We start from the raw sequence: 27,978 nt of genomic DNA, 5'->3' as shown, positions 1-27,978 counted from the left end.
CAAGAAGAAAAATTCTACAGTAAGTTAAATGTAGCACACCTCCTTAAAAAAGAAAAAAGGCAAATTTATTAAAATTCATTCTCAAAGTTTCAGATACTTTTATTGAAAAGAATTCATTTTCTGGGCAACTCAAATTGCAGCAGCTCATGAATTTTTTTTCCACTAAAGGAGCCCTTTCTTTCAAGAAGTCTTTACATAATATCCACACCTACTCCAAGAGTTAAGAATGAGGATTATCTCAGAATAAAACCCTCATGTACCACATAATCCACAATAAATTTGAAGGTAGCATACAGTAAGACCATATCAAGTGATAAAACATTATTTTTCACTTATTCTAGATGCACTGTTTTTGAGCTGAGATTCTTTAAAGAAAGCCACAACACAGTCACTGTATGTTGTATTTACTCAATTTCACAATTAAGTCCTATGAAAAGTTAATCGGTCTTTTCAAATAATCCTTATAGTTAGTAATGCTTGAGTGAATTCTAGTTGAGGAAATACTCCAATTACATATTGCATAAATCAGTACACTAGAAACTAAAGCTCAGTAAAACTGGTGAAACAAGCTTAAATTTATAACTGAAGCAATTTATATGTAGTATTAATTTATAATACAAATAAACCTCTTAGTGGACCTGTTTACACTGAAGAGTTCACAGACAAATGCAACACTTTCACAGTTACTTCAAGTCATCTTAAATAAATTCCATTTAAAAACACTTTTATGGTAGCATTCCATGTGTCACAAGCAATCCTTTGTACTCAAAAATATGCATGAGTGAGAATTTCTTCTCTGCCCTCAAATGTAATGTTACAAAAAATCCAAACTGGTCACCTTGAACATTTTAAAATAGAACTATACTGAGAGGTATGTATAACTGAAGCATAAGCCAGCTAAAATAAAACTACAGAAACGGAATTTTTCTAAAGAATACATGTCTTCTCTGTTAAAAATATTACAGGAAAAGGTATCTACCATGCTAAGCAGAACTTGTTCATATTTTAGAAAGAGGTGTGAAGGGACAGTCAGCCTTAACTAGGTCTGGGACTGCTTTGCAATGCAGGAGAAGCAGATGCTCAGGTCGGAGCAGCCAACTGTCTAGTGCGCCAAGAAGTTACAGGCTGGGAAGGATGAACAATTTTTAGTTGGTAGGTGCAAGAAAACACCCTTCACTCTGTTGTAAACTATTTCCAAATTTATCAGGTTGTCTGAAGAAAGACTAAATATCCCTTCTCAGTACCTGTGTACATAGGTAGGCATTGAAGCCCATTTCACAAACATTTAACTACTTTAAAGCTTAGTGTTCTTTCAGCTACTATTGAAGTCATTAGACTTACTGAAACTGAAGCTGCATTTAACACCATTTACAGGAAATTTAAGTAACAAGAGAAAACTACAAATAAGTGTCATTATGAGGCAGTAGTTACCTTAACTGCTTCCTCTTGAAGAAAAGTGCAAATGTACTAAATTATTTTTATACATTCTTGGCTTTACCTAAGTTATGTAGTGGGAAAACATCATAAAATTGATAACATTATAATAGAAGCCATAGCCACAGAAAATAGGATACATTTTCTTTGCCAGATGAGGTTCAGAGCTCTCACAGGTAAACACACTTTTCAGTGTGGCAAAAATATCTACCCATCTGTGAAACAACTGCTCGTTTCCACTCTATGGTTCTCCCTATTCACCTCTACTCCAGTAAGAAAAGTGATTATAATACAGTTTTGATCTATTGGCTGTGCTTTGTCACTCCTCTACTGACAGAAAGAGGTCCATGGCATGGCTTCCTCAAATGGCAATGGCTGTGTACTTAAAGAGGACACCAGAAGATTCTGGTGCACATATCAGACAGATAAAATCGTTTAGCAGAGTTGCATATGCAGCAGAGACAGACATCACTACGTCATTGCAACCTTCTCTAAATTTAAACAGCGCTACGCCCATATTTCATGAGTTTGTGCATGAGTAATCTGCGAAAATAGAGGCATTAGTGACAGTTCCATGTAGAAGGTACAGTGAGAATTGAAAATCTAATTATGGAAGGTTTATATCACATTTTACCATCTGCTCTTCTAAGTAAGAGTTATAATTAGTATACACTGCTTTTACATTGTGTTATTTTATATTTTAAGGCCACTACCTTTATCTGGAAGCATGACTTCTACATAAAAGTACATAGCTGGATTGACATTACACCGCACTACTTTAAGAAGTTTGGTTGGTTTTTTTTGAACTTCACTGACTTCTTGAGGAGTAAGCTTAACCTCTAATGGCAGATCATGTCCCCAAGTACGCACAAAACACTTTCACCTCAATATCACTATAGTCTGTCCATAAATAATTTAGCATGTGTAAATTAATAACACCCCCCCCCCCCCCAAATAACCCCTCCCCCCTAACTAGAAAAAGACCAGCTAAACAATGCCACAGATCCCTAGCCCTGCAACACGGGTCCCCATTCTCAGTTTTCTTTGCCCAGTTATGCCACCTTCTGGTAACGAACAGGGAAGCTAACAAATAATGAGGGAAACATTTTCCTTTTGTGGTGTACTTGGATGTAATTTTCAATGCCACCTATAAATGAATGCATTCTTCAGATATTAAGGAGTAGCACCGTTTATTTCTGACTAACAGACAGGACTGGCTATTCTAATAACTTGAGATGGATTTTGGAACAGTTTCCTGGGAAAGTATTTCTAAACCATGCAGACTTTTTTCTGACACCAATGAACTATTGTAACCTTGTTAAAAGTATTAGATGACTTCCACTGCATTTTTTTAATCAGGGAATGCTTTTGAATTGTAACAATCTAATTTCACCAAAAAGAATTTCAAGGCACCCTTGTAACTAGCCCATCCCATTACTTGTCACTGTATCAAATTTCAAAAACACTGTTACTGCACAAGTTTACTCAACCAATTATCCAATCTAGGATAAAGGCTTGTATTTTTCTGTAACCACCAAGTTAAATCGAGTCCCCTCTTCAGACAGCAGAGCTGGCTACAACATCCTAAATCGTGCAAACAAAACACAACAGTAAACTACACCCTCAAATTGCAGCTGCTGTAAAATTAAGCCACATCCAGGACACCAGCTGCCACTAACTGCCTTGAAAGCCAGTCCAATCCTTCATAAAGTCCTGTACCACTTCGGGCATCACAACCCTGAATATACCAGCTACGGCCACAGCAGAGTTTGTGGAGGCTCAGCAGTTCTGTGATTTCTTCCACTGAAAGTGCACCTGCTACATCCTGCAACAGAACCAGATATAAAGATTCAATTATTCTTCTGTATTATGTTTGAAGCATTTTATTTTCAAGTGATAGCTTAGACTGAAACTACAAATCATAGAAAATGTTTCCAAACACAAAAGCCAAATAAAACAGTTACACATTTACTCCTTGTTACCATAAACCAAAAACTGGTTACTAAATTTACCAAGCACTCTAGCATCGCTTATTTTACTAGTACTAAACATAAGGAAAACATATACATTTTATCCTTTCGACATTACCGTTCCCTACCCATAGCAGAGGGTTCAGAAAGTTGGAATTTGATAGAAAAACTAAGGAAAAGAGTAACAGAGTGAAAAAAATCACACATACCTGTTTATTAGCAAAGATCAAGAGCAAGGCATCCCGCAACTCCTTCTCTGTTAATAATTTTGCAAGTTCACTGTGTGCTTCGCTAACCCTGTCTCTGTGACTGCTGTCAACAACAAACACCACCGCTATGAAAGAGAGAGAAACATTATACACCTATTCAAATATAAACTCTGTAAAATTAACTTTCAACTGACACAATTCTTTTTTTCCAGCAGTCTATGGGAAGTTTCTCAGCAGTGCACAACTTCAGTTTCAAATCCAGGAGGAGTGAGAAACGCCTTACATATCTCCATACCTTTGACAAAAATCTACAATTCATCCTAAAACATGGAAAAAAACTCTGAAGTTTTTTGCCTAGTCTAATATAAAGGCTGTGATACTTGAACTACTTAGGTCTAAACCCAGATTTACTATGTGTGGATTGAATATCTCAGTTTAAACCATTTCTTGATCCATTTATACTCAATCAACTCCCACACGACTGTTCCAGTTACCCTGAACTGGCTGTAAAATCTCCAGATTCAGCCAAATCGGCACAGCTTCCTCCAGCTACAGACTACACAATCCAGAGAAGATTGCGATGGACCTGAAACAGCAGTGGTAGATATTGCTATCCACCACAGAGAGTAACCAAGATAGCAGGAAGACTGGAGAGTCAGGGAGGTATAGCTAGAGGACAGAATTTAAACTCATGGGTTTTGCAATGAAAAAGCCTCCAACACCAAAACTAAACAAAACTTACTGCACGTATACACCACGTTAACCGCTTAGGCCTTCTCTCCAACATACAATTCTTCAAGGCAGACATGATTCCATGCTATTGGTGTTTACATGGTAAGTTTTAAGAGGACAACAGAAATCCCGAAATACGATTTTTAAGAGTTTGAAAAGACAAACAATTTAAAATGTTAAAGTTTGCAATGAAGACTGAAATAATGCACAAAGCAGAGCACATAAACTGATGTTTGTCATTCCTAAGTATTTCAGATAATTTGGAGTTAATTAATGAAGAGGAACCCTTTTCTAAATTAAAAAACAGCTGTGGAGGATTTACAGGGGGACAGCATCAATTCCTAAGTTGGCACCATTTATGTCAGTGTTTTCAGAATCAGTAATCTAGTCTATGACCAGATATTACGCTGCAATACCAAGTCAGAAGTTACAGAACTTTGTGGAGCGTTTTAAGTTGCCAACTAGGGCTCCTAGAGGCTGAGTATTTTCATTTCAAGTGCTATTTAAGTTTCATACCTGGCAAGTACTACTCCTCACTATGTAAACTTTGGAACACTGCACCTTGTCTGTTGTCAGCTAGAACCAGTTTAACCGAGATTCTAATTTTGTTTGGCTCCATGAACTGTCTGACGGATTTATGGAGAATGCACCTTTATCGTGCAGCAGACACTATGACCAACTGGATTAAAATTTCTTTGCTCATGAATCTAGCAGCTGAACTTCGCATTAGATGAACAATTTTTACAGTTATAAGTTATTTCTATTAATAATCTTTTTGGCTCTGAAATACAGGCTAGAAGACAAAATACAGATTAAAAGTTGTACTAGTCTCACCTTGTGTATTGAGATAATAATGCTTCCACAAGGGCCTCAATTTGTGCTTCCCTCCAACATCCCAAATAGTAAACTTCAAATTCTTGTATTCTACTGTTTCAACATTAAAACCTAGAACAAAAATATTAAAGTTGTATCATGTTGCTCTGTATGAATATAAAATGACCAGATTCTACAGATAAATCAAACATTCAGAAAAAAATTAAATATAAATTGTTGCTACTAACCTATTGTTGGAATTGGCTGCATGAATTCATCTTGCTTTAACTTAAACAAAATAGTTGTTTTGCCAGCTCCATCCAATCCTAGAGTGACAACACGAATTTCCATTTTTGGTCCAATATGTACCCTGTTGTCCTGGAAGAAACAGCACACACAAAACAAGAGCAAGTTTAGGAAATTAAAATTAGAAAACCCTTATATTTAAGATACTTATTTTGTTACCATTTGTAAAGTGATTAAATGGATGGACTCCAAAAATACTGGGCACAATCATCAATCACTTCCTGCAGTAATATAAACCAAAATATCCAATAATCTCTGTAGTGAACCTGTAACTTCTGCCTGAGCTACCACAGGTCTTTTAGAAAAACAGCCAATCTCATGCTAGTACGTCTGTACTTGATAAAATTTCAAATTCTTTCATCATTTTCGGCTCAAACCGCATGAGGAGTTGCTCATAGCAATTCTCTGACCAGAGAAGTCTCTATTGGTTTTGTTGCTTTTCCACTACGTTTTATCACTTTATTAATGCTCCCAACTACAGAACTATTTCCTTGCTGGAGGCTCCATAGCTACCCCTCTTCACCTCAAACCACTTCTAATCTTTTGCCACATTACAACAGCAACATTATTAGCATTAAGCAGTAATCTGAAATAGTGAAGAAAAACAAACAAACAAAAGAAACCCCAAGTCTTCCTTGGAGGCAAGGAAAAAGAATCACCTTCCTACTTGTAGTTTAGACCAAGCTACCATGAGCTTGAATGAGCTGATGCTAACAATGCAATCAAGTGGTATTACTAATATAAAGCAGCAAATCGTAAATTGTAAAACAAACAACACAGGCTAAGATTACCATGTATCCTTGAAACATAATTTGAAGTACTTAGAATTGCTACCTTGATGAAATACCAGAGTTTCAATCATCAGAACTATGTGGCAATACATTTTTTTCTTGCAAAATCCAGACAGCACTGTGCTGGGCAAGTAATAGACAAAAACCTGTGTCTACCCCACACAGCTTTTTATTTCTTCTTGCATTAGAAATGCTATTTATTTAGTGGAAAAATGCTACAACCTCTCCTGGTACAAGACCAACATGGACCAGTGTGACCTGATGTATAAACATCTAAATGATGTGACATGAGATATATATAGATAGGTAGGTAGGTAGACAAATAGATATACACACATATGGGGTCCATTATATAGCTGGGTATACATCATCATGACATGCAACTCCATTCTCCCCTCTGTCACAGCGTACTGCCAGAATAATCAATATAGATTAATTCAATGACCTTATGCTATTACAACCTTCAAAGAGAGCAAAAACACCTTGAGAAACTGCTTTCTAAAAAAAAAAAAAAAAATTAAAAAATTTATACAAGTACCACAATACAAAAGTCAGCAACATCACAATTGTAAGTGTAAAAGTCAGATCAAAGGTCCATCTAATCTAGCATGTTGTCTGAAACTAGGTAAAGATGGATACGTGTGAAAGTAAGGAACAGGAAAAGCACCTAATGATAACTCCTCTAAATACCCTCCTTATGTCTAGCACCTTGCAGCTCACGGACTTACTGAGCCAACATCTTGATGTATTATTCACATCTGAATCCAACTGAATATTTGAGATTTGGAAAACAAAACATTTGAGACTTATTTGGTTTTTAATAAATTTCCTTTTAAGTTCTGGAATTTTGGATTCAGAGATGAAGTTGCCAAATTCAGTGACAACACTGCAACACAGCATGTTATCAAAAAGGGTTACTTCCTGGAGAGGGAAAACCTGTGGGCAGATTCTTGACAAGAATATCAGCAAGAAAGGTGCAAGCTAAGAGAAAGAACACAAAGAAGTATGCAAAAGGCACTGAAGAGGCGAAAAAATGCCATGCCTCCAGCACCCTTTTCACACTCAAGCCTCAGTTCTGATTTTGTCTAAAATTTCTGGGGATGAATCTCAACACTTCTTCTCTGTGCCTGAAAAGAAGGAGGAAGGAGAAGAGGTGGCTCAGGATAGAGCTGCCGATTTCATAGATTTCTTGCTGGAGGCAGCACCCTGTCTATGGCCAGAGCTTGCTGACAGTGAGACAACCCGGCCATCCTCTCAGGGCTCCACCAGCAGCACCAGTCACCTCTACAGCTCCCACAGCTGGAGGGCAGAGGCAGCGCAGGCCTCTGCAACCTAAAGCATCAGGGAAGTGGAGGAGATGAACAATTCTGTCAAATTTAGTCATCCTGTTGCAGTTTGCTTTCAGCAAGATTTAGAGTGAAAACAGGTTGTTCTCAGTATGTTTGTACTCTCTCAGAAGGAATCAAAATGCAATCTGTGATGGACACCAGATTTCCAATTTTTGCGTGAGTAGTTCTGTCACTTCAGGAAGAACCTTGCAAGAAAAGTTCCCACTCAGAAACAATGTATAGCACCTGTAATACAAGTCAGAAATAACCGACTATTGATGATCACAGCTAGAAATTGACGGATGAATAATAATAATAAAAAAATATCTTTCTGCATCAACTATATTATCACCTTTAATCAAAAGTGTTATTTAAAAAAAAATCTGGCCCTTCATGTCTACATTCCTGGCAGGTGCATAACTTGACAGCACACTTAAGAACAGATAACCTGTGTCTTCTGTTCACGTAAAACTTGGTGTTTTCTTAATTCTCAGTAAAGTGCAGAAGAAAAACCCACACAACAATTGTGATCTCTTGGTTTTTGTCCTCGTCCTTTGTCTTTCTTAAGAAATTTGTTGACATCACAAAAGCTGTACATAGGTTTACTTAAAGATAGTGTTAAGTGCTTTCCCTCTCATAGATTACTTGAATACTCTTGGTGTAGGTAAGGGTTAGCAGTTTCCCATACTTGCTTCAACGTTGACAGATAAGTGCTCTTTACTATCTCAGGTACTGGTTCCTTACTCATTTTCCCTTTCCCAAGTATGTACACACAAATATTGAGGATGACCAATTGCTACTCCACAGCCACTACTCTCATTTGACCAGGACAAACCAGCAATCTCTCTCTTCCAATAAGAATCACATTCCTGGATGAGGAGCCATTTCCTTGCCAGCAAGCTCACTACATGAAGACATCTCAATCTTATTTGGTCAAAGCCCTCGTAAATACATAGGTAAAGAAGGATTCATTGGAAACAATATAGTAACAACATTTGGGAAAGAAGTATTATATACTAACATATTTCTTGAAAGACTTTCAGCATCTTGTTCTGGAATTCTCCAAATCCTCCCTTCGGAGCTTTTAATGTGGATATTCCCTGAATGGCAGGAGGAGTTTTTCATCTCATCAGTGAAATAAAAAATGTGGATAAAACCTACTCACTTTCAATAGCAAAAAGGACTTCTCCCTCCCCTCCTTGAATCTCCACAACCCTCACTGGATATGGAATGTTCCTCTGATCTGGTACTGTTTGAAATGCTTTTTTAATTTTATAATGGATGCAGCCCTCAGTGCAGGAGAGCTCCCGAGAAAGACCTTTTCAGTGAAATTATAACAGTTTAATTTTTGATCTGAAGATTTTATTTCTGTCTGAAATCTGTTGCCAAGCACAGGCCTTTCAGATACAACAAGCCTCACTACAAGTCAAAACAGTGGCCATCAGCACAACAGTATTCTAAAAAAAACATTGGGTAGAAAAAGAGCTTTAAACTTTGTCAGAAGTGAGGAAACAAAAAGTAAGAGACTGAACTAATTGCTTTCACCTTACTTTTCCATAGCTGCTGCTGGTTTTGTTAAAAATGGCATTTGCCTTGGCATCTTTGAAATTCAGACTCTTAAGCTTCAGGATATTTCATAAAAATACCAATTTGTGACAGGAGAAAAACAACAGAAGCCCCATCTCTTTCTAAAGAAAGCTGAGGTGTAGAGAGATACTGGAAGACTTCTGGGTCCTCCAAGCTGAGACCTATTTCAGATCTCCTGTTGCAGCTTGGTTGGCTGCAACCATTCTCTTTCCAATTGCTCAGAAATTCTCAATCAAAATTTTCTGAGACTAACAGCTCCTAAAGGCAAAACCAGACCATCTGAAATGCCTCTCTGACTCAGCCCTGTGAGATAGCACCATCAATCAACTCTGAATACACAGAATGCAATTCATCATCTGTGAAATGTGAATGTTACTTCACTTATGGAAATGAGGATTTGCAGAAGAGGTCTCTCTGATCCTAACAGCTCTGGTCTCTGCTGAATAGGGAAGGGAGGGACAGAAATGAAAATGTTGCATTTATTGATCTGACAAAGCAGTTATTACATGGAAATTCAAATATACTGAATTTACAAAACAAATTATTCAGACATCAACAAGGACTGCGACAGAACCCCCACAGAAGCATCCATTTCGTTATAGTAAAAGCTTCAACAGCAACAGTTAAATCCTCAGTTTCATCTCAGCAACAATAGATTCTATTCCTCTTTCACCCATTCAGAACCAAAAAAAAACATAAATCAAAGTACTTCTTGTTCTTTAGAGTTTCAAACTTATTTACTCTCCTACGTGAAAAGTATCACTGTTAGGGTTCAAGAAAACCCATAACAATTTATTGTCATTTAGACATTCTATCACCCGATGACCCCTCCTCACCCAGAAAGGGGAACTGAGGAAAGCAAGAAAACACAAGGGTTGAAATATAAGTAGATTTAATAGGATAAGACTAAATAATTAACACCAATAATAAAGAACTAGCATTAATCCCAATACTAGTATAAGATACACAAGAATTATACTCGGCCAATTCTATCAGTAGAAGCTGTGCACTCCCAGCAGTGGACAGCAAATGTAGGACACTGCGAGCGCTGTGGCTTCGGGAGGAAGAGAAGGGCTCAGGGGTCCGGCACCAGGGCAAGAGTTCTCTGGACTGCCACCATGAAGGGAGAGAGAAACTACGCAGCAAAACTTTCTAATTTATATTGAATGGGACATTCATGGTATGAAATAATCCTGTTGGCCAGCCTGGATCAAGTGCCCAGGCCTTGTTCCTCATCATCCCTGCACCTGGCAAAGCTCAAAAACACCGAGACTTTGAATACCACATAGCCTAGCTGATATAAAGTAAATATTTTCATAAATTCAGACACTAGAGTCTTCCAAAAGTGCAGTTTTCCCCAGCATTAGAAGTGTCCTGTGTCGCTCAACCCAGGACAATCACCATTATCAAACTCCAAATAACGTCATCCTTTTCAAAGAATAAGTGGTATTGAAATGATATTACAGCAATTAAAAAAAAACTACTTAGAAGATAAACTGTGTCTAAATTATCAGTGAATACAAAGCAACTATAAGACAAATTATCATTTCACAAATTGAAAGAAATACATTATTTTTAATACTATAAACTGAAAGTTATAATAGCATTATTGCATTTTAAAATAGGTGTGCAATTTTCAGGAAATAAAATAACAAACATTCTGCAGAAGTTATGCTGTCTTCATGAAAAAGCCAAAAATACATGGAAAAAACAAAGGGTAGATTCCTGGTCTGAGTTGAATGTACAACAAATAAGGGATGTTACCAAAGAAAGGTGTTTCTAGAATTCACAAATATGACCTTACATATTTAAAAGAAAGCAGCTAACTTTCAAAAAAAGCTACTGATGTAGTCAATGTCAAATGAATGTTTCTCACACTTATTCTAACAGTACAGTGGTTTTGTTGCTCAAATACTAGATGGCACTCATCATATGGTGAGACACTGTGGCTCTAACTGATACTGAACTGCCTAAATTTGCTGCAACAACTACAGCATCATAATGAACATATAACGTTGCTGCTGTCTTTTAAATTACATTTGGGACTTCATAAAGTGCATAGTTGTACTTTGATGAGATTAAGAATACCTTTGTAAAAGTGACAGGTATGCTAGCATCCAGCTGTACGTGATCTGCAAGTTCTGTAAACTGCTGCTGCTGTTTCTGTAATGTCTCTAGCAACCTTGTAATTTCCTGTTTGGCCAACACTACTCTGCAGTCATCCTAAACAGACAAAGAAAACAAAAGCATACCTTTCCTTTAGTAACTTACTTAAAATAACCAAATACGATGCAAATACAATGGCTGGAAATAAAGCTTTTTAAATAGAAATACTCTAGTTAAAGAAATTCACATTTACAGAATAGATTTATTTATTGCAATACAAATGTGAAGACCTTGTCATTCTTCCTTAATACTAATAGATACTGAATTGTTATGCAGTTTTAAAAAACTTTTTCTTTGACCTCTCTTAGCCCTGTATGAATAAGAATACAAATTGTAAGAGACAGTAATGTAATGTAAAAAAAATATTTATATCATTCATATATCATTCCAGCAGCTGGAATAGAGCAGCTGCTTTGCAGCATACAGTGACACTCAACACAAAAAGATTAATATGCACCCATTAATGATGGGAACTTTTGCACAGCAAAGTACATCTGAGTAAGCAATCAGACACTAGCTCTAACCAAATTTTTTTTAAAAAAAGTACAAATAACACATTAATGAAATAATTTCTCACACTCAGTTCACTGTTCGCTACATATGCTATCACTAAATTAAGTGAATAACAGACCACCCAGATACTCTCACGCAGATGCTTTCTTCACACATTTAATATTATTACAACTGCTACCAAAAGTTATTTAGTCTTAAAAGATTTTTTCTACTATCCTTGCATGACAGCTATCTTCAAACACCTATACTGGTAATCGCAACTGTAAAATCCTTCCCATAAATCTTGTAGGCTTTTTGTTTCAGGTTCATCTCTCCTTCCCACTAACCTCACAAATAACCAGAAATTTCTCCAGACAAAAGAATCATGCCACAGGGTTTCCAGCAACTAGAGGACTTGATGCTTTTGTACTGATTATCCTTGTCTAACACCACCTTGTAATGACACTGCAATCTTTGTTGTTTTAACATTGTAAAGGGAATAAAAATGCAGAGTATCATTTAACTTTTTCATCTGTAGCCTGAAGTTAATTTGCAGTTCCACCTATCTTGCCATATGTTACAGCTCACTTGTCAACCTACCTGTTGTAAAGTCTTTTCACAATGAAGGCAAGCTGTTGAAACCTGTGACAAGAGGATGGTCATGTCTTCTTGCTGTTGTCTAAGCCAAATCAACTTCTCTCTCACGTGAGCATCAACAACACTAAGAGCCATTTCCTCCTGACGACAAAGGGTTTCATGAAGATCAGAAAAATAGGCTCGGACACATGAGCGAGCATTCTCTGCAGTCCCTGGTACCTACAGCATTGCAGTCGGGAGATCCAGAGCATTAAGGACACCAGTTGATTCCAGAAGTACATTTTTCATTTTATTCCAGTTTCTAACTTATGTTCACATCTGCTTGGCTATATCACAGTTCAAGTCCCAGTTATACAGAAAGTCTAATCAGCCCTAAGATCAAGATCCTCCAAGAGGTTACTCCAATAAACAAATAGGTTATTTGTCTGTATACACACCTTACTAAAAATAACCAGGGAAAAATGCCTCAACAGTATCACAGCACTGAGAACAGATGCAATCTGTCACAGTACTTCAATACTGTACTAACAGTTATATAGCTTTCCACACTGCCTCCGTATTTTCATGTAGCCTAAAAACATTGTAAAGGACTACAAGTTCCCCTCTATCTGCTGGCTTAAGCCTCAAAACAAACTTGGTAGCGAGAAAGTCTTTTAAGACCTTAAGGTCTTGTCTTCTAAAGCCATATATAATTTTCAAAGAAATTCCTTATCTTGGTTATTACAAAAAGCAAATATTCTGTGCACGTAGGGGGAAGAAAAAAAAGCATACATGTTCAGTATGGGCCATTCCAACTCCATCTTCAACTATTTGTTCTCCTCCTTCTATATGCTGAACAATTCCAACTAATTTTCTGGAATAATCTGAGATTTCTTCTGTGAAAGTTCTTATACAGTGGGCCATGTCTAAAATGGATGCACGAATCTGGTTTGCTTCTGGTTCCAAGACAGAATGCTATTAATTAAAAGCAAAATATCAAAGATCATTCATAAATATCTTCCTTAATAATGTTTTCTATTTTACTACATATTTAATACATACGTGTGTGTATGTGTGTATATATACACATACATATATATATAGGAATGGCAAATAAGAATTTAAAACCATCTTGCAATTTAAAATGCTATCAGGAGTTACAGATTATGCTGAGACTGAGATAGGCATCTAGCAATCACACAAGTAAATATACAAATTTGCCCATTTATCATAATCATTTATAAAAAAAGAAGGGTGGTTGGACTGCACTAGATTGGGTGAACCTAGTGTTTGCACAATGAAAACAACTTTCAGAACTAGTGGCTCAATGCTGTGAGAAGTTCAGAAAAGCATCAGATAAAGGCACTCTCAATCTTAATATATAAATAACTTAATGTGATCTTAGAAATAATGTTGGTTTTCTTGTAATTTTACCATGGCAGTTACCTGAAATGAAGGGAAAACAAAAGAACAGTATGAAGTTACTTCATATCAAGACATACCAAGAATCCACCCTCCTTTCTTCATAATCTTTTGTACCTTCATTGGATAAATAATTACGCAATCCACCCCACGGCATGACTAGAAATGGATTATTAGCAGTACCTTATGACCTTGATGCTTCCCGTATTCTTTGCAGACACAACACATAAGAGGACTCGCCTGACAGCCCTCTTCTAAACAAACAAACTCAATAGCATGTACTTGGTGTTGGGAGCACATGGTCTTCTCATGAGGCTTATCAGCAAGAGGTACACGCCTGTGTTTCGCTAGCGTCTTTGTCGAATGAGTAAGCTGGGAACAGTCTGCGCACAGGTGAGTGGCACAAACAGTGCAATATACAGATGCAATGTGGGCTTCATCTTCGTCGCATCGAATGATACTCTAACAACAACAACAACACAAAACTGAAGTTGTTAATGTTTAATCACAATAACTAGGAAAATCAGAAGACCTGCCACGAATATAAGCCTGAAAACAGGCTTTCCTTAAAAGTTACACACTAATAAATATTTGGACTAGTTTGAAACCTTGATTTTATGTTCCAAATAAATTTAAAAAAAATAAAAGTCAGTTTCCTTTACAGTCAGCTGCAAAAAATTACTCTAGAGATGTACAGTGATTTTATAAATCCAAATTTCAGTGGAAGTTGTAAAGGTTTGGAGGCTACAATAATTCAGGCTCCAGTCATTTCTTCCAAAGCAGTCATTACAGAACAAAGAATTACAAAATTACAGACAGACAAAACACCAATGGAAAAATAAGCGCTTAGGACAATTATTTTTTCCTAGAATGGCACTGCATGATACTTTTTGCAAACCAGTTGTTAATATTGAAATGATTAAAGCAACTAGTTTTGATAATGACGTGCTATCATATGATATAGTGATATCGAATTACCATAAAAGGCAACTACTAGGGAAGAAGAGTTGAAGTCTTTAGGAAGAGTTTCTGAGAAGTTTTAGAAAACTGTCCTTAAATCACTATACCTGAAATATCCAAATGAATAACCTTTTCTAAAAATCTTAAAAGCCTAAAAAAGGGTAAAAGAGTATGCATGCTTGGCAAAACCTTTTTATTTTCTGCTTTAGTCAGTACAGATTCGTATTTAATTATGAAGCAATTAATTGAAGCTAATACTAGATACTGAAAGAAAACAACAGTGAAAGTACATTTGGCAAAAAAAAAAAAACCACTTTTTTTTTCTTTCTACCTAGAGATACCTTTAAGCAAATGTAACAAACATTTTAGGGTTTTTTTGGGGTTTTTTTTTTTTGTTTGTTTGTTTGTTTTTTGTTCTTTTTTTTTTTAAAGCTCAGTACCTCTCCAGACAGACCAATGGCTTCTTCTGCCGTCCCACACTGCCCAGCAGGTCCATTCTGCAACCGTTCCAAGAGTTCCAACAAAGCAAAATTCTTTTTCAAGCCCCAGACACCAGAATCTCCTATTTTTGAGGAAGAGTTAAATGAAGGGATGGAGAGGAAGAAAAACCTCAAGCAAATACCATCATGAGAAGTTCCACAAACTACAATTGAGATTCTGACAAGTATTAAGAGTACATTAACTACAGTGAAATACAACTACTGCTTTTTCTATGTAGAGCACACACTACTTTCCCATCCTCTTCCTTCCTTCCATCATGGAACTATTTAATATTTATGCAGATTTTTCCCTACTGAAAAGATGTCAAGATTACAAAAAATTTACAAAAACTCAGTAAAAGTACTTGTAAAATAATCTGCAATAGCTAACAACTAAAGACTACAAGAACACACAAACTCTAAAACATATCATAAAAATTAATATTTTGCATAACTATGTACTGTGAAAATTTCTACTGTACTAATAGAAGCCGTGAAGAACTCACGCTGACAAACCTCATATTCCCTGAATTACAAGATTGCAACACCTATTGCAGATCTCAGTCCAGTAAAAACCTGAATAACAGTTAAAACAATATTCAGAAAGAAAGATCCAGGTACAACACTTTAATATAGAAAAAAAGAAGGTATCTCATACTCCTTAGAGCAAAGCAGAAGTCCACCTCTACTCCTCTGTATGATACTCTGTATCATCCTCATTTTGTAGAGGTTAAAAAGAAGCAATGCAATGAGAAGCAAAAACTGAACTGCATCCCAATGACCGCTGCAACATGCTACCTGCATAGGCCATGTAGCACACACCTAGTGATTGCTTCTCCAGAAAAGTATCATCCCTTGACTTTTTTCAGCATCATTCTCATAGATTCAAAGACATTTTCTCTGTTGCAATACAAATGTGCCTTAAGAGATGAAGCACCATCTTTGAGCGCTGGATCATTACCTTTTAGTCATTACAGAATCACAGAATGCTTGACATTGGAAGGGACCTCTGGACATCACCTTGCCCAGTCCTGCTCAACGAGGGTCACCTTGAGCTGGTTGCCCAGGACCACGCTCAGGCACCTTTTGAAGATCTCCAAGGAGGGGGATTCCACCACCTCTCTGGACAACCTGTGCCATAACCTGGTTACCCTCACAGTCAAAATCATTGCCTTATGTGCAGACAGAACTTCCTATGTTTCAGTTAGTACACAGTTCTGTCACTAGAAACACTGAAAAAAGCCTGGCTCCATCTTCTTTATGCGTTCCCTTCAGATATTTGTAAAATATCTCTCAGCCTTTCCTCATATGACAGGTGCTACAGTTCCTTTGTTATCTTACTGGCCTTTAGTAACTCCACATCTCTCTTGTACTGGGAAGACCAAAACCAGATACAGGACTCCAGGTGTGGTCTCACCAGTGCTGAAGACAGGGGAAGGATTACCACCCTAAACTTGCTGGCAACATTCCTCCTAATGTAGCCCAGGATATCGTTAGCCTCCTTTGCTGTAACAGCGCACCAGTTAAACCAGGAGCCCCAGGTCCTTTGCTGCAAAGCCACCCTCCAGCTGGTTGGCCCATTCTGTTCTCTTATTCTCTTCCCAAGTAAGAGAATTAGAATCATAGAATATATCAAGTTGGAGGGGATCCATAAGGATCATGAAGTCCACCTCCCATCCTCTCGTCCCCCAGTTTGTACGTATAATCAGGATTAACCCAGGATTAAATGTCTCTGCTTTGTCTACTTATTTGTGAGGTGACTGACCACATCAAGCAATGGACCACCGTTATCTCTGTTCCTCCTTTTGCCTCTCTGTGCCAGAGACAGAAATGCAGACAAACACCTGTTGAGAAATACAAGGGCATTGCCAGGGAATGCAGTTAGAAACGCAAAAGCTCAGCTCAAATTGAAATTGGCCAGAGATGTGAAAAAGTACAAGAAAGGGTTCTTCAGGTATGTAAACAACAAGCAGAAACAGAAAGAAACACTGGCCCACTGTTAAACAGGAGAGGTGAATTAGTCACCAACAATGCTGTTGAGAGGTTCTCAAGACTTTCTTTACCAGCACTGTTGGGCCCCAGGCCTTCGGAATGGCAATCCAGGTTGATGCACACACAGACCCACCATCAGTGAAGGAAAAGCTGGTATGTGAACCATTACAGGAACTTGAGCCTACAAATCCATGGGTCCTGACACTATCCACTTGAGGGTGTTAAGAGAGATGGCTGATGTTGTTGCAAGGTCACTCTCCATAATCTTTGAGAAGTCGTGGAGAGTGGGGAACATCACAGAAGGCTGGAATAAGGCTAATGTCACCCCCTCTACAAGAAGGGCTTAAAGGTGGATGCAGGAAGTTAAAGGCTTGTCAGTGTCACTTCAGTTCCTGGGAAAGTTATGGAACGAATCCTCCTGGGGGCTACAAGTCAAATGAAGCACGTGTTTGGGAAAAGCCAGCATGGAGTAACCAAGGGAAAATTATCCTTGACAAACCTGATTGCCTTCTACAACAGAGTAAACTGCTCAGATGATAAGGGGCAAGTGGTGGATATTGTCTACCTGGACTTCTCTGAGCCTTTCAACACAGTTCCCCACAGCCTCCTCCTAGAGATATTGATGTGTTATGGTCTAGACAAGTGGTCTGTGCAGCGGGTGGGGAACTGACTGACAGGCTGCAGCCAGGGTCAGGGCCTGGTAAATAGCTCCTTTTCAAACTGGCAACCTGTCACAACTGGGGTCCACAGGGACTGATGTTAAACACTGCTTAACATCTTCATGTGATCTGAATGATGGGATCAAGCGTACCCTGATAAATTTGCTGATGATACCAAACTGAGTGGGGAAGTAACACTTCAGAAGGGAGAGCCACCCTGCAGGAAGACCTAGATAGGCTGGAAGAGTGGGTGAACAAGAACGTTATGAAGTTCAACAAAGACAAGTGTAAGGAATTTCACCTGGAAAAACATAATCCAGGAGTGAAGCACAGACTGGGATCTACCTGCCTGAGGAATAGCTCTGTGGAAGGGGACCTGGGGGTCCTGGTGGACAACAAGCTCCATATGAGTGAACAGTGTGCTACTGCAGCAAAGAAAGCCAACAGGATGCTGGGTTGCATCAATAAGGGCATCACGAGAAGAGGTAAAGAAGTCATTATTCCACTCTACTTGGTGCTTGTCAGGCAGCACCTCAAACACTGTGTTCAGTTTTGGTCCCCGCTATGCAAAACAGATGTGGATAGGCTGGCGAGGGCCCAGAGAAGGGCCACAAAAATGATCAAAGGACTGTGAAGCCTGCCATATGACGAAAGGCTGAGAGAACTGGCTTTGTTCAGCCTTAAGAAAAGAAGGCTTAGGGGAGGCCTTATCACCATGTTCCAGTATTTGAAGGATAGCTACAAAGAAGATGGCAACTCCCTTTTAACAAGGAGTCACGTGGAAAAGATGGGGGTAATGGATACAAGTTACTCCTGGGGAGATTCTGATTGGACACAGGAGGAGAATTTTCCACAATGAGAACAATCAGCCATTGGAATAATCTCCCCAGGGAAGTGGTGGATTCCTCAACATTGGACATTTTTAAGATTTGGCTGGACAGGGTGCTGGGCCACCTTGTCTAGACTGTGTTTTTGACAAGAAAGGTTGGACCAGATGATCCCTGAGGACCCTTCCAACCTGGTATTCTATGAGAGTCACATAACATCATGTCACATAACATTGCCCTTATGTAAACATCTGACAAAGAGGTAAGTGTACAGAAGCTACTGTACAGGGAATAGAAATAGGGGAGGGTTGCTAGCTTTGAGTAGAATAATAGAAGGCACAATGTTATCAGTAGTGCCCAGGGTAGTGACAGATGTACATTTACGTAGCTAAGGAGGAATTGCCACCTTGTATTTGAACAGCATCTGTAGGACCTGAAATTGACCCATTGATTTTATGGCTGAACTTTTGAACTGTATTTGTAAGAAAAGAAAAAGAAAAGGTAGCCACAGTTAGTTTTTAGATTGTGGGACCCCACTATCTGGACAAAACTCCATAGGGATGCTGCTTTTGTAATTAAAATATTTATTTTGTACTTCATGCAAATATACCTGTCTAAGAACATGTGCCAAGCTTTTAGTGAACTTCTGCTATTCACTGTAGAAAACCACACATACTCCAGTTCTTCATTAAATTCAAGTAACTGCTTTATTTGATTTATGCTTTGCTTCAAGCATGATTCGGAAAACACAATTTTAGAAAACAATGCCAGATCCAGAAAAAAGTTCCAGATGCAAGGACTAGCAGAACAGCAACTGGAGCCTGAGGGTGGTTCCAGATGATACCTAAGAACTCTTTGATATTTTCAGTCCACATATCTGATGTCTGACTGAAGTTTGTGTCTGATATGAACTCACAGAAATTGTATCCCATGCATTTTCCCAAAGAGAAAGCCTAGGCTACTTAATTTGTCTGGTTCTCCTGAGTGTCACTGCATATCTCCTAAATTATGCTGCCCTGTGGCGGTCTGGTAGGCATACGCCCTCTGCATCCTTCTGGAATTCAGATGTCATTCCACTGATCCTATACAGACATTAAGTCTTCCTTCTCCAATACTGAGATTTATCAGACACTCCATACATTTTTATTAACCATTAGAGAGAATGTGCTGTTCCAAATGAACAGACAGACACCAACTACTATGAGTAGCAAGCAGTTATGAGAACCAACAAAACAAAGTACCCATCTCAAATGTTTACCTCTGCCTCAGCTTGGTACATGGCCAGAGAATAATCAGCATTTTCATGGCTCTAAGAATATGGATCTTCAGCTCCCACAGGAGTCTGTATTTGCAGCACACAGAGAACACAGACTGCTATAAAGGTTCTTGTGTAGAATTACACAAACAGTGTTCAAATACATTCACTCCATAAAAGGCAATGCTTTTAAGATCTAGATATGTTACAATATTGCTTACAAGGAAGTATACACAAAAGCAAAACAAAACCAAAAAAAACCCCAACAACACAACTGCAAGTTCTCCTATCTTCAGCTTGTTAAGAATTAATTCTCTGTACTGATTTTGCCTGGGATTGAGTTAATTTTCCTCATAGTATCTGGCATGGGGCTATGTTTTGGGCTTGTGACCAAAACAGTAACGATAATACACCTGCATTTTAGCTATTGCTGAGCACTGCTCCTCACACAGCATTGAGTCCTTTTTCTGTTTCTCATGCTGCCCTGCCAGCAAGTGGGCTAGGGGTGCAGGAGAAGCTGGGAGGAGACGCAGCTGGGACAGCTGACCTAACCAACCAAAGGGATATCCCATAGCGTATAATATCATGCTCCACAATAAAAGCTCGGGTGAAGGAGGAGGAAGAGGGGGGGCATTCAGAGTTACAGCATTTGTCTTCCCAAGTAACAACTATGGGTGATGGAGCTCTGTTTTTCTCAAAACAGCCAAATGCCTGCCTGTCAGTGAGAAGTAGTGAACAAATTCCTTACTTTGCTTTGCTTGTGTGCACAGCTTTTTTTTTCCCCCTATTAAACCATCTTTATCTCAACTCACTTTTGTCATTCCAACTCACTTTTGCTCTTCCAATTCTCTCCCCTGTTCCACTGCAAGGGAGTGAGTGAGCAGCTGCGTGGGGCTGAGCTGCCCACTGAGGTTAAACCACAACATTCTCTTTTACTTCAAGAGCTGTGAAACAAGAAAAATAAGACTGGCTTTCAGTCTTATGACCTCAAAACTTGTCTGCTATACATGCAAGTGGTTTTACTACCTGACAACGGTTTTCCTTCAGCACTGTTTCAAAGAACAGAGCTGCATTACACACCTAGGGAAAATTATGTGGAAGACTGGAATGCTCACATGCCAACTGTTTTCCCACGATGGGGAACAGAACAAGCAGTTTCATGAGATGCATGACAAAGTGAGGGCAACAATGCTATGGTACCTCTGAAGAGGGATGTGAACAGGAACCAATATATCCACACTATATACCTTACTGTTTCGTGTAGCTTCCAGTTTTGCTACAGGAAATTTTCTTTCCTAGGCACTTTTGCCCACAGTTTAAGCCATCATAATATTCTCAGTGGCCAAACTCAAAATAAAAGTTATGTGCCTCACAGATAAAAGGCAGAGTTCATAAAACAGATAAATGGATTAATATTGTTTTCCTACAGCTATAAATGGGAGCACATATAAGCTGTTCTCCCCTCCAACATCTTCAACTGGTACAAAACAACACCGGCTACCCGTTTAAAAAAAAAAATAAAATGCTTGCCAATAAAAAAACATTCATTTTAGCAAATGCACTGTTTCTGGGAATGGGCCTATCAAGATACTGGTTAGTAACTTTGAAGTTAGGTATAAAGCAAAGGCATGTCAGTAGTCTCTGTAGTTATCAGTTTCACAGTGGAAGCCTTATCTGGTACAGACAGCATTACCGACCGCACTCCATAAAATAAATTGCGAACACAAAAAAAGAAAAAAAAGAAAAAAAAAGAAAAAACAGTATTTTAACTTTTGTTTGCCACAGATCTTGCAGCCGTTTACAGAAGTTACATTCTGGTCCTCCACAATTACAGTTAGCACAAGCAGAGTCATCTGCTTTGATATATTCTGACTTCAGAGCTAAGTTATTTTTTAGCCCTAGCACTCCTAGCAGGATCACAGTATTTTTCATAACATAGACCATGGAAGAGTCACCTCTTATTACAAGTTGAAGAAACAGAGAGAGTGATATCCACTTTTAGAATCTAAATTATGTCAAACCAGTTTGTAAACAGAGTCTGGACTTGCTCACACTGTATCTAGACAGATTTCTAGACGTAACTCCCACAAAGCAAAGCACAGAAAAGTGGCTAGTTATTTATTAGCACTTAGAACAGCACTGTCCCATAGCAAACTGACCGCACAACCTTCAGTTACTATAGTATATACAATACATTAACGACATACCAATATAATGACTACTGATACTAATGTGGACCTTTTATCTCCAGATTAGCCACTAATCCAGATAGCCATTAATAGCAGAGTATATATGGATGCACCCACACCAAAAGGATAAACCTACTTATGGAATAGATTATAGCAAATTAGCCTTTAAGCAAACATTGATTTAGCCTTTAAGCAAACATTGGATAAGGCTGAGAAAGGAAGAAGCTGTTCAATCACTACAGACTTTCTTAGAAAAGTATTTTCTTTCACAGGTTTTAATATGTTTATTTAAAAAAAGAACAAAACAAGAAAGTAGTACTCTCCTCAGTTTACATCTCGTATCTGATTTTTATCATGTTAGTTCTGCTCCATGTCTAGCATGAAGAGAAAGCCAAGCCAGAAAAGTCAAAGCAGAACTAATTTACTGAAACAGAACCAACAGAAAAGATTACATCTGTAGCTATTCTGTGTTTATTTTCTAGTTCATAACTTAAAGCTGTCAGGAGAAATGAAGTTACACTGCTTTTACATTCCTTCTTTAACTTTTTGTTATATATCCTGAGACTTGCTAATACATGTTATACCTTGTCAATACACTGTCGATCTTGGACACAGATGGAAAAACATGCAAAGCTTACACATCAACTATTAATGTACTAAACCAGAATTTATAACCAGTAAGCACCCAATAAAATATGCATTATCATACAGAAAGTCATGTCTCATTTCACTGGTATCTACCATAAAGTTTACATATTTGAGAAAAGGCCACTTTGCTGCTTTTTACACTAAACCCACTATAAAATTACTATGTACTCAACATACACATTTGCAAAACATCTGATCAAGTGTTTATTTTAGTATTTAAAACCACTAAAGGATGAGGTATGTAAATATATCTATTTAATCTCTTGGACTTTAACTCAAATCCTGCTTTGGTCAAAAATGTAACAGAGTCTAGTGACCTCACCCTTGTGCCCATTACAAAACCACTACACAATCTGACTGTCTCTTCTCAAAAGAAGAATAAGACACGAATAGCAGGAAGCATGTCAGCCAGGAATGAGACAGTGACAGAGTGAGGATATTAAGCCCAACTCTAGCCAACAATACAAATGTAATTTTCAAAAGCATGAAGCTTGTCTGCAAAAGGATTATAAATAATGCAAAGAATAAAGGAGCAACTTTTGTCTAAACGTCTGAACAAAGCTAAGAGAATGTTATGTTATAGTCATGTTTTCTTGCACAACGTTTTGAATGTATCTTAGCACTCAAACACTAGCTAAATAAAATATAAATGTTAGCAATACCAATGGAATGGATTGTATGAAGGATGACAACACCTGCATACATCAGTTCAAATGAGTTCTAATGATAGAAAATAGTTTAAGTCCTGTAATGTGATGATGGTAGGGAGAGTTCACCTGAGCCATAAACTGTTTAAAGCTTCCTTAGCAGAGCTGCTCAATTACAGTCAAAAGCCAGAGCCTCCAAAGCTGTTGTATATGCACATCCCTTCCAACAGTTCCCTGGTCCGTGTATTTTTTTAAAAAAGAAACAACACACTAATCCAACACAGGAAAAAGAGAGAAAGCAGTTTGCAAGAAATGATTCACCTCTTCTCCCGAATCAAGATACTTTAGGGAAAAGGCTTTAAGAAGACTCTCCTCTTCTACAATGAAGATCTTACAGACTTTTCCCTAAATATATTGCCTGAGTCAACATAATCTCCAGAATATATGGCTTCAGAATTTTGATAGTTGATAAAGCTTTTCCATTACATCTTTCTGGTTAAAGAATGTTAATCCAGTTGAAGATAAAACATTAGACAGCTCACATACCTTCAACATGTACGCACTCATTTAGAAATCTCCACTAGAAGACTAATCACAGGCAACTTCATTAAAGACCTTTCAAGAAAACCCCAAAAATCTATGCTTAGTCTACTCTGCAAAGCAATACGTTTTCAGCAATATGTTATGGGTTCTACCAGTTCATTACTAAATATTTTCTCTCATAGCAAGATTTAATGAACTAGTAGAATATTTTGCTAAGTATGAAAACGATGTGTTGTCAATTTTCACTCACAGACTCCATCTGTCCAGAAATCTTGATTGACAAAGTACTACTAACCCTGCCTTCCCCTAGAGTTTTATATATGTAGAAGAGATAGGTGAGTAAATTTAAACCAAGTGACCACTTCAGAAGGGAGAAAATACAGCTACATCTATACATATATAGATCCCCGAGTATTTCTTTCAAAAAGTTCCCAAGATACCTCAGGAAAACTTGAACGAATACAGGATTAAGTGATTTAGTAATAAGAGCAAAGGAAAACAAGCACGTCTATCTGCTGAACTGTACAGGTTAAATGACCAACTAAAAGCATCTGTAAAATCCACAGTTAGTGATTAAGGAACTTAGTTCAACACAGGTAGCTTTACGTCCTAATTATACAGCTTTTCTTTCAACAGAACTTTCTCTTGGCAATGATCCTATAACTGAGATTTAGGATACTAAACAGCTTCCTGAGACTACTTCATTAAATGGCAGAATGGCAATTGTAGAAACGGGTGAAAACAGAGCTTGCTTTCTCACATGCCCTCAAATAGAGGGAAGGGAAGGATGGAAAGTTCCCTTGGCCCAGAGCTGCCATGCCTCCCCTCCCAGCTCCACTTCTGAGCTCTCAGAAGGAAACAAAAGTACAGGCATAGAAGATTTAACCAACGGCAGTAACTAGTAGTTGATTAAAGCAAGATAACAAATGCACAGACACCTCAAAGAGGGACCATGACGAGCTCCACTCCACAAAACACCCTATTTTTACGTGCTGAAAGTAGTAATATTTCTTAAGCAGTTCTTACGGATCTGGCAAGACTAAAAGTGGCTATAGCCCTATTTTGCCCCAAATCACCAGGCAGAACATTTTTATTTGCAGAAGTATTTTTACTTTCAAGCTGTTTTGCTAAAATTTTCTGCTTATCAGTTTTTTGAGCAACTGCTGGTTATAGCATATCATCCTTCTTTCTAGTACGAGACAGTAGGATGCAAGTCTACTATCCTAGATATAAAAGCCGAAGCTTTTCTTCACTCTTCCTATCTGTAGGAGCCTTACAAGCTTAATAATATTTCACTGTGTTTCACCAGAAGCTCCTCAGTATTATGCAAGACAAAGAAAAAAAAAACAAACTTTAAATGTTCTTATAAAGCTTTGTTTTTGTTAAAACTGAAACCCACAAAAATTATGTTAGGATACATTCAGATACCTGGGAAAAAATGCACAATAAAAACTAAGAAGTGACAAGTTCCCTATCATAATAAAAAAAATGCTACTTTTACTTTACAAGTTACAAGCAGTGGTCTTGGACAGAAATGTTTCACAACAGCAGGACTGAGTCTTGTGCTCTAACATTCTCCCCCTTAAAAGCATACTTTAAGAAATCTTGTGCAGCTGTACAGTCATAGATAAAAAGTAAGAAAAAACGTGACTCTTTTAACCACATCTTCTAGATTGGCAGCAATTCACGATGCTCATACTTAGCACCTCCCTCCCCCAGAAAACAAACACCTCTTCTACGAGACTGAGGTTGCTTTTCCTGACTCCTATTTCCATGACAGAAAGAGTGCTCTAATATTTGTCTCAGTTTGGTCTACAGTCTAACAGATTCCCTTAGTGCAAAGTAAATTCTTATTCGAGCAAATCTGATATTTAAATAGTATGGATTACTAGATTAGAGGTCTCGTGCTCTGAGGATTTTCCTCCTTCCAACAGCTTTTTTTTCCCCTCATGTGCTGTTCAAAACTGCTGGAGGCAGTTCTATTAAAAAGTTCTTCTCAGTACAAATTCCTCTGGTAACTTGTCTTCTCCATAACCCTATGTTGAATAAGCAACTCCTATTCTGAAGGAATTATAAGCACGTGTCATCTTTTGCCTAAAGTAGACTTCCATTGTTGAATAAAAGTTGTACCTTATCCTTTCAAATACTGTCTGCAGACACTCCTACAGTAGGGAAATTCCTGTTGATAGCCTGACACTATCAGTTATCGCATATATAGAATTACTTTACATTTTAAAAAACAGGTTTGTTATCACTTATACTTCCCTCTGTATCACTTCATCACGACCCCAGAAAACTGTTTGTCAATTGCATGGTTTATTTAGTGTTTAGGACAACAGGAAACTAATACCCATTCAGGAACGTTTCAACCTGAATTAAAAATAGAGTAGTCCCTTTACAAGTATAGGTGTTAAGGTACAAAGCTTGCAAACCCAGGTTCAAAAAGATAAAATCTTTACTTTCTTTTTCTAAGATACCTATTTTACTAGTGCTTAACAGTGCTCTGAGCTTCTCTGAATGAAAAGGAACAATGCACATTAATTACTTGGAAATATTATCACTAAGTGGAGCATTAAGAATCTGTATCTAGTGTTATTTTCTAGATATCCTTGGCTGACGGGTTTTAAGAACTTTAGACTTATGTTTTCTTACCTAGTTCAGTAACTTGTCGATCAAAAGGACAACGAACTGCTCTGCCATGAAGGGGAAGCCGGGTAAGACAGTCATGGCAGACAGTATGGCCACACAAAAGCAGCCGGGGAACTTTGTCACCTTGCAAAGAAAATACATCTTCACAGACTCCACACTCAAGAACCTACAATTTAAAAAGAGACCGTATCTGTTTTTGAGCTGATAAAAGAAGCAACACTTCATGCCGTAAACCATATGACACGGTTCATTTTACAGAAGTTCCTGCAACCACAGAAGATAGGCTGAGACATTAATTTTGCTTTGTATGCACAAATAATGATCATACAAGTGATATTTAAAAAATAAATAGACATGAACAGAACATTTTAACTCTTCAGCATCCCACCTGATCACTGCTAGTTCTTGCCCACTTCATTTAACGCACTGCCACAAGAAAAGCCCACTGGCCAAGCAGCACAAGTAAGGAAGCAGAAACGTCCTCACAGGAAAAGGAAACAGAGGGCATGACCCTGCCAAAGCAGACTATCAGCCGGTGGAGAAAGTTTCCATTCATAGCTGATCCACATAAAAAGGTCAGTCACACCAAATTAGCCATTTATGAAGCTACAAATGCAGCATCGAGGTAGCAGGAACAAGCAGCAGGGGACTGGAACATCTTAAACCGCTAATAAAAAGCAAAATCGATCATCATTTAGTAAAAAAACCCAAAAAACCAACCCCAATCACCCTACAATCCCTAACATAAGGGCGTCAGCTGACCGCCTTCAGGGAGCCCGGGCCTTACCGCTCTATCCGAAACAGCTCCCGCTTTGAGGCCGCCACCCTTCCCCTCATACAGAGGCCTCTCGCCCGGCCGCCCGCCCCGAGGCGCCCCACGGCAGCGCGGACGAGGCGGGAAAAGGGCCTCCGACGCAGCCTCCCAGCCCGGGCCGAGCCCCACCGTCTCAGGCGACGCCTCCCGCCCCGGAGACCCCTCACTCCGGCACTACCCTTTCCCCCAGCTGGGGCAGCGACGGTGCAACCCCAGCCACCACAACCTGCCCTGCCGCAAGGAGGCGGCCGAGCGGGACGGCGCGAAGGGCTAAGCAACCCGTCTCACCTTCACTGCGGCGCCAGCCGGGCTGCGACCGCTACTGCTGCCACCAGACCCCCGACTACCCTCCGGCCCAGCACCAGCCCCAACCTTGTTTACACCGACGGCGGCCATCTTGGGGAAGGCGGAGCAAAGCGGCCACTGTCAGGAAAGAGCCCGCTGGCCCCCGCCCTCCCCTCAGCCACGGCCCCGGTAGGCGCATGCGCTT

General features: G+C 38.7%; 1 protein-coding gene across 2 annotated transcripts; it reads right to left on the bottom strand.

Annotated features, from left to right (window-relative positions):
- Positions 1–43: 43 nt before the first annotated feature.
- Positions 44–27,950, bottom strand: TRIM23 (tripartite motif containing 23). Of its 2 annotated transcripts, XM_063321280.1 has the most exons (11): positions 27,777–27,950; positions 26,678–26,840; positions 15,227–15,348; positions 14,010–14,288; positions 13,197–13,379; positions 12,429–12,644; positions 11,259–11,393; positions 5,407–5,536; positions 5,180–5,290; positions 3,614–3,738; positions 44–3,259 (listed from the first exon to the last, which is right to left on the bottom strand). In XM_063321280.1, the coding sequence occupies exons 1-11, from the start codon at positions 27,882–27,884 to the stop codon at positions 3,080–3,082; spliced, it is 1,752 nt and encodes a 583-aa protein (XP_063177350.1). In that variant the 5' UTR covers positions 27,885–27,950; the 3' UTR covers positions 44–3,079. The 2 variants fall into 2 exon arrangements, with proteins under 2 accessions (XP_063177350.1, XP_063177351.1); XM_063321281.1 differs by lacking the exons at positions 15,227–15,348; positions 27,777–27,950 and having other exon boundaries at positions 26,678–26,798.
- Positions 27,951–27,978: the final 28 nt, after the last annotated feature.

Source organism: Chroicocephalus ridibundus, chromosome Z (assembly GCF_963924245.1).
Source record: "Chroicocephalus ridibundus chromosome Z, bChrRid1.1, whole genome shotgun sequence".
Lineage (NCBI taxonomy): Eukaryota > Metazoa > Chordata > Aves > Charadriiformes > Laridae > Chroicocephalus > Chroicocephalus ridibundus.
The sequence above is the reverse complement of the archived record's forward strand: the minus strand, read 5'-3'. Positions and strand labels throughout refer to the sequence as shown.

What these genes read in the sequence shown, in the direction of transcription:
- TRIM23 (XM_063321280.1), bottom strand. Translation starts at nt 27,884, where the DNA reads ATGGCCGCCGTCGGTGTAAACAAGGTTGGGGCTGGTGCTGGGCCGGAG. An exon ending in CCATTGGTCTGTCTGGAGAG is followed by an intron (nt 14,289 to 15,226) that starts GTACTGAGCTTT and finishes TGTTGTTGTTAG; the next exon opens with AGTATCATTCGATGCGACGA. An exon ending in GTGAAAAGACTTTACAACAG is followed by an intron (nt 11,394 to 12,428) that starts GTAGGTTGACAA and finishes TTGTCTGTTTAG; the next exon opens with GATGACTGCAGAGTAGTGTT.